The 7,199-nt window shown below is 38.4% G+C and overlaps 1 protein-coding gene across 2 annotated transcripts in view; it reads left to right on the forward strand.

Annotated features, from left to right (window-relative positions):
• Window positions 1-6,358, forward strand: part of LOC102209856 (seizure protein 6 homolog) — a 91,831-nt gene extending 85,473 nt beyond the window's left edge. Inside the window, exons 10-17 of one of the 2 annotated variants that reach the window (XM_005737882.1) lie at window positions 213-409; window positions 1,220-1,414; window positions 1,909-2,100; window positions 2,288-2,482; window positions 2,676-2,714; window positions 2,819-2,927; window positions 3,012-3,108; window positions 4,246-6,358. In XM_005737882.1, coding sequence (XP_005737939.1) covers window positions 213-409; window positions 1,220-1,414; window positions 1,909-2,100; window positions 2,288-2,482; window positions 2,676-2,714; window positions 2,819-2,927; window positions 3,012-3,108; window positions 4,246-4,272 — 1,051 coding nt within the window. In that variant the 3' untranslated portion in view covers window positions 4,273-6,358. Of the gene's footprint in view, window positions 1-212; window positions 410-1,219; window positions 1,415-1,908; window positions 2,101-2,287; window positions 2,483-2,675; window positions 2,715-2,818; window positions 2,928-3,011; window positions 3,834-4,245 lie in introns of those variants that run through there. The other variant, XM_005737881.1, reaches the window with a different exon arrangement.
• Window positions 6,359-7,199: the final 841 nt, after the last annotated feature.

The raw sequence follows: 7,199 nt of genomic DNA on the forward strand, positions 1-7,199 counted from the left end.
CATGCATGAGTAACACAAAGAACTTTGCCTACTTGTGTCTTGCTTTTGCTGTGTAGTAAATTGTCTTGAACGTTCCAGCGAATAGGTTTATGCTACAAACCTATCACTCAGCAAATACACCTCAGAGCCAGGGAACTCTGTCTGAATCTGCAAAGTTACTAAGGGGAAAACAAACAAAAAGTAACTCCTTTTTTTTGTGATGTCAATCCTAGTCTCCATTTGGGGAAGAATGACCTGCTGACCTTCTATGATGGTGATGACCTGACTGCCAACATCCTGGGCCAATACAGTGGCACGCGACCACATTTCAAGCTCTATACCTCCATGGCTGATGTCACTATTCAGTTTCAGTCTGATCCTGCCACTAACATCTACGGCTACAACAATGGCTTTGTAGTTCACTTCTTTGGTAAGACGGTGGTTTAGTTTCATTCCCTCTTAAAAAAAAACAAAACACTAATATTACATGCTTTTAATATAAGGCATACATTCTTCTAATTTTCTTGGGATTACATATATTGTATACTTTTTACTGTAAAAGTACCACAAGCAAGGGACCACAAATGGAAACAAATGTGGAATGTAAAATGTTACTCATATCTGGAACCTAACACATCATCATTTAGGGAACAGGAAAAAAAAGAAAGGTGTATTTGTTCCCCTGTCTCTTTGTTCCCCACTCTTGCTGTGCCTTTGTCTATCTGTCTTCTGGCTTATCCCAGGTGCACAGGATTAAATAACAACAAACACGAAACATAATAAAAGTGTTCACTTCAACATCAGCTGGTTTTACCTAACTCTTTGTGTTCCCCGCCATGTATGCTGCAGTTAGGGAGGCACAGATTGACTGGTGCCAAACCACATGCTGCGCTCCTCCTAGGAAACATCACAAGCCTCTATTTACATTTTCTTCCCAAACAGTTTCTGTTTAGAGCACAAAGAAAGCAAAAAAACTGCAGTTGTATTTATTCCCTGCAGTGGGGGTTGCATATTAATGCTCGGCGTTTTCCTTGAGGATCCTCATTATTCCTTTTAGATCTAGATCTGCTCTAAACAATAAAAAAAATGTTTGTTATACAAGAAAATGGATTATTAGGAGAATATTTATATATCCTCAGTAACACATTGTCCTCACAATCTTTGCAAATCCTTTTTTAACAACCTGTCTCTTCCCTCCCATATCTGCGCTGCATGACACCAATGGCGCCAACGCCAACAGAGGTGCCAAGGAATGACACCTGCTCAGAGCTGCCGGAGATCACCAACGGCTGGAAGAGCATGTCGCATCCTGATCTCATACACGGCACTGTGGTCACCTACCAGTGCTACCCAGGATACACACTGGTTGGCTCCGAGATCCTCATGTGTCAGTGGGATCTCAGTTGGAGCGGTGATGTGCCAAAATGCGAGGAAGGTGAGAGGAAGCATATAAAACTTTGTAGTTTCTCTTTAGTCCACCTTGGGAGTTAGAATACGCCATCATTGGTCCAAGTCTCAGACCTTTTTGCTTAAATATTATGATAACATGGCTAATTATAGTCTTGTTACCATAATACCTGGTTAATTAGTTAGTTTGATGTAACTGTGTTATTCTGTGACTGTTCAACTTTAATACATAACATGAGGATGCATTGTCATGTGGCAAATAGTTAACAATATGACATTTAGGGAACAATATTTAGTGCAGCCGGTGCACTTCCTTTGCACAACAAATTCAATGTAATGTGCATATATGTAATTGCCCCTCATAATTTTTTAAAGGTTTTTCCAGTTACCCAAGAAAAAATAATCAAAACAATATCAAAATGAATATTTTTCCTTGTTAATTATACTTTTTTTATCACTCCTGTACCAGCACCGGTGGCAGTAATAACTAATTATCATCACTTGTTTTTGGTGTTGCACCAGTGATGACATGCCAGGACCCCGGGAATGTGCAGCACAGTCGTAAAGTGATCACAGGCAGTCGCTTTGCTGTTGGATCGACTGTACAGTTCATCTGTAACAAAGGCTACATCCTGTCAGGCTCCAGCCTTCTAACCTGCTACAACCGTGATTCAGCTATGCCCAAGTGGAACGAGAGACTGCCCAAATGTGTCCGTAAGTTCCCTCAGTCAGAATAGCATAGATTCGCAGACATGCAATTATGCACGCCCACACTGTCAGCGATGTGCAGCTAAGCAATTATGAGTAAAAGGCAAAAATTACAATGTGTCACTGTTTTTACTGTACAAAGGTGCGTGAAAATAATAATAGTCCTAATCAAATATATTGTACTGCTCCTCAGCTGAAAAGTATGAGCCATGCAGGAATCCCGGTGCAGCTTCCACCAGCATGCAGAGCTCTGAAAAGGCTTTTTATCAAGCAGGAGAGATGCTGACTTTCTCCTGCCACCCCGGCTATGAGCTGCAGGGTTATGCCACCATATACTGTGTTCCTGGACACCCGTCACAGTGGAATAGCACTCCTCCTGCCTGCAGAGGTAAACCACATAACAAGCTTTTAAATACAGTCAAAATACACAAAAAGTAAAGCAGAATCTCAACAGTTTTAAGTGCTGTTTACAAATGCAGGTTCTTTTGATTCTTTTGGCCATAAAAATAAAGCATGCACTGTGATTCACATTGCATAAATATGGTCTACATACTCATTAAACTGCAATTATTTCTTGGTAGCGTCCTCGACACATTATGTAAATGAACGCAGACTAGATGGTAAGTCATATTTCAGTACCTTGCAGAATTGATTGATATTTATTTGTTGACAATCATTCACAGGGGTAATTACATGTTATGTCCTTTTATTTTTCTTCTTCAAGTTGTTAATACAAATTATGGCACAGAAGGAACCAACATTGCCCTTGCAGTATTTATTCCAACTGCAGTCATCTTGGTGATTGTCCTTGGGATTTACATCTACTTTGCAAAGTAAGTAATGACTCAAAATTTTATGCGTTTCCCTTGTAATAAAGGCTTTACATGATGTTTCCTGTTTCTGTACTCTTTGCTCAGACTCCAGGGAAAGTCTATCAGAATGCCAATGTCCTCGCCACCGTATGACAACATGACAGAAGAGTCTGCTTTCGACAACCCCATATATGAGAGTGGAGTAAGTACAGATGTCATGAGCATGCAAGACGTGGATTCACAGAACACCAGCGTGCTGTCCTGATCTTTTCCCATCCGGATGTCATCCCATCGTCATCTCATGTCTCACCAGCAGAGGGCGCCCTCACACCTTTCGTCATCATGTCACTCATCACTGAGAGCTAGTGGTCTGAGCTGTGAGATAGGAACATTTTTCCTCACTTTACTCTGATGTCACATCTCATTTGCATCCTGGATTTCCATTCTATCCTCTCAGAGAAGTGAGAGTGCTATGTTAGAGCTCATAGTGGTAACTTTTACCCAACTTTTCCCTAAAAGTTGTGGTGCTGTGTAACGCTGATTTGGGGGCAACAGTAGACTAAATACAAAAACAAATTAAATTTTTTTTTTTTAAAGAGTGTTTTAGTGAGATTAAGAAATGCTTCAATGTGAGAGACAGTATAGATAAAGAATATTTAAATGTAATTTACCAACATGTATTTCCAATACTGCATAATAACATCATGCTATTGTCAATCACCCAGAAAGCATTGCTTTAAAATGGTTCTGTAGCAGAAATCCATTCACACGTTCAGGAACACTTTCAAAAGCCATTATTGTTGCTGCATCTACAAATCTAACACCACAGTACAAAGGAGGCCTTTAATTTTCAACACTTTACATGTTGCCTCTGTACAGGTTTCATTTAAATATGGCTTTTAAAATTATTTGGAAATCACCCTGTTTTGTTTTGATTTACATTTTACACAGCATCACAATTTCTTTTGGAAATGATATAGTTGTATGTTTATCATGCTATATGCTGCAGTCCCCGTGTGTGTATAAAGGTACAGTTTGCTGTAAAATCTAGCAAATGAAATCTAGCAAATGAACTTGTGCTGTGACGTTAATTAGCCTTAAACTAGCATATACCTATAAAGTGTACTTTAACCTTTGTAGTGAGAAGAACCTAGAATTACATAAATGGCTATTTTTATTTAAAATAGATATTTAATTTTATACATATTCTCAGTCTTCTTGAGGGTATAGTTACCAGCTGATTCATAAGTCAAAAGGTACACAAGGTACATAATATATGCATAGGCTGTTGTGACAATAGTAATTCTATGACTCTATTCTCTCTTCTTTGCTCCTTCAGCACTGGCAGACTCATTCTAGATACTAAATCCTGTCATTATGTCCAGTTTGGCTGTACTGCAGAACAACTATGAGGTGAGGTCTCCTTCTGATTCTGAGATCTCATCTTACTCCAGTACCCCGACCGTTCAACGATCTGTTTTTGACTTTATCTCGATCCTGCCACTTACTCACTTTTTGTCTGAAGATTTTTTTTCTCTTAAGAACCACTGGTTGGTGAGAATTTGGAAAGACATTGTCGGTCTGTCATGAAATATGTAACATATTGAGAATGAAATGCTAAATCATGTTTGTCTATACCTAAATAATGGATAACAGATAGGCTACTTAATAAAAAAGAAATATCCCCTTGAAGATGCTTTGTCTATCACTGCATTTCAGTGAAGTTCACAATGTTGTGCTGTTATTGAACAACAATTTTATGTGTGGCTATAACATCTATGTATGTCATATGCAGACTTGTCAAACTTCTTTTTAGTATCGTCTTTCTCAGCACGCTGCTTTACTGTTTATAAGTGACAATTGTTTACTCACTTTCATCAGAAGAAAAGTTAAAATGACCATAAGCTGATGATAGACTTTTTTTTTTTTGGTAAAAGCTTTAGCAGTGGTATTTGAAAAAAAAAAAACATGTAGTGGCAATCCACCTAACAAACATTTCATAGGCTTTTTTTTTTTTACTGTATCATTGCCATTGCAGCCTGTATTTTCTCATGTTCAGTTTAATAAAATGTCCAGGACTGATCACCAATACTTTATACATCATCTAACTACTTGCTTTCATCTAAGCTCGCACTGCTCATTTTGACAACATTGAATCAGAATGGTAATAACATCTATTAGAAAAGAGATTTGCTGTAATAATTAACAGCTGTATTATAAGGAGGAGCATATATGCACTTCACAAGCTGTACCACCCTCAATAATTTCCTGGGTTTTTTAAAAATTATTATTATTATTTTTAAGCAGATTGCCTTGTCTGATCTGTACAGGATGAATGAAAAAGGTTAAGAGTGTTCCATTTAGAGCACAAGTAAGAATTACTCAATTTTTTTGGACCATCTCTGCACTAGTCATCTTTTACACCAATATTCTTTTTTTTCTTTTTTCCTCCCCATTTTACCTATTTTGTGTATTACTGTAAATATGTCTTTCTCTCCACAGTCAAATCAGTTAATCTGTGGGACATCATGGTGATATTTTTCTAAAGTAAATTGTTGATGACTGTCAGTGATTGAATGTTTTCGAGTCCTTTTTATCGCCTCGAGTCAGTGGCAATTAGAGATTGGAGGAAATCTGGCTTTGATTGTTCAGCTCTGTTGGATACAAAGGCCCCATCCACCCAACAGACTTTGAAAAAAATAATTGCCATTATTACTTGCTTCACTTTGTATGAGTCTGCTATCTGTAAATAGACTGCCTGTCCAATATGAGTGCCTCACGACTGACTATAACCTGATTCATCACATGTGAAAATAACAGGTACATGAAAGATTCATTCAAGATTCATTTACTTTCACTTATGATTCATTTCTATCTTAATGTTCATGATTAAGGGATTTAAGAAATGATCCTGGATATATTACTATGAGCATTTGTGTAGTTCTGACTGCATACGGCCTCAGAGGATTTCTCAAATACATGTTTTCATTCAGGAACCATTAGCTATGCATACCGCTCTTCTCCTATCACACTGTAAAGTCTGCCTTAAAGGATAAACATCAGCTAGCTAATTTGTGTATGTTACACGGTGTAGTTGCACCACATCATTAGCATCCTAGGACAACAATCCTCAAAATCTAGTGAGTGCATACAGTAATCAGCTCACATCCTGATCCATGTCACTGAGTCACTGCTTTACAAAACAATTGAAATCCTGCAGTGTGCAAAATAAATCCCTGTGCAACAGATGGTTGTTTACTTGGGGTCATGTTGTGGTGCATCTGCCTGTGTTCAATTTTGTAGATAGATCTCATCTCCTTTGTGCAAATCCTTTCTGTTCTAACAAATCTTTCTTTCAGTATCACAGCTGCTGTGACCACATACAGGAAACTGCTTCATCTTTAACTATCTATAACCCTCTCAAAAAAAAAAATTAAATTGTTACATAAGTATTGTCACTGACTCATTAATGACTAAACTTGTGTTTTAAACTCATAAAGAAGTCCTTACCTGATATAATAACAGGGCAGACACGTAACATTATATGTCACAAGTCAAAATGTTAGCTTTAAAAGGGGCCAAATCGAAAATGTATATTGTGTGGAACCACTGATTTTCACCACAGCTACAGCGGGATAAGGCCATATACTAGAAGCTGCAGCATAAGCATTTATGCTGCCACGTGTCGTCAATTACCAGAACTGAGATTATCAGCTATCTGTGCAACTGAAGCATGTGCGTTCAAATGAAATCGATGCAAAAATACTGTATTGCAGGCAACACCACATGTCTCCATGCATTTGTGCACCTCTAGATGGCAGCATGATAACAAGACATCCACATGAGGTACTCACAAGCCTTTGTGATGAGCATGCTGTAGTTCTCATCCAACTTATATTAGTGAATTATAACTCACAGTGTATTTGTTTCCTTTTCACATCTTCTTATGAAGCATTTGTATATATTAAAACAACCCATCTCTGGTGTGTGTGTTCCTCAAACCCCACTAGAGGCCTGAGGTTATTAGCTGTTCCTAGGGCTTCCCTCTTCCATTGAGGTTTGGGTTTTACAGCTCCCAATGCCGCAGGACCACTGCAGAAATGCATATATACATTGCCAGTTACACCAGTGGACCATGGGCCTTCTCCACAGGTGAGGCATGGACAACCAAGGGAAAAATATGTATAATAACTAATTATATATATAAAAAAACACCCAGCACGCCCCTGCGGGCGGTTTTATCCTTCAAGCTCGGGTCCTCTACCAGAGGCCTGGGAGCTTGAGGGTTATATA

Source organism: Pundamilia nyererei, unplaced genomic scaffold (assembly GCF_000239375.1).
Source record: "Pundamilia nyererei isolate P.nyererei 1_Seehausen unplaced genomic scaffold, PunNye1.0 scaffold00080, whole genome shotgun sequence".
In the NCBI taxonomy this organism is placed as follows: Eukaryota; Metazoa; Chordata; class Actinopteri; order Cichliformes; family Cichlidae; genus Pundamilia; species Pundamilia nyererei.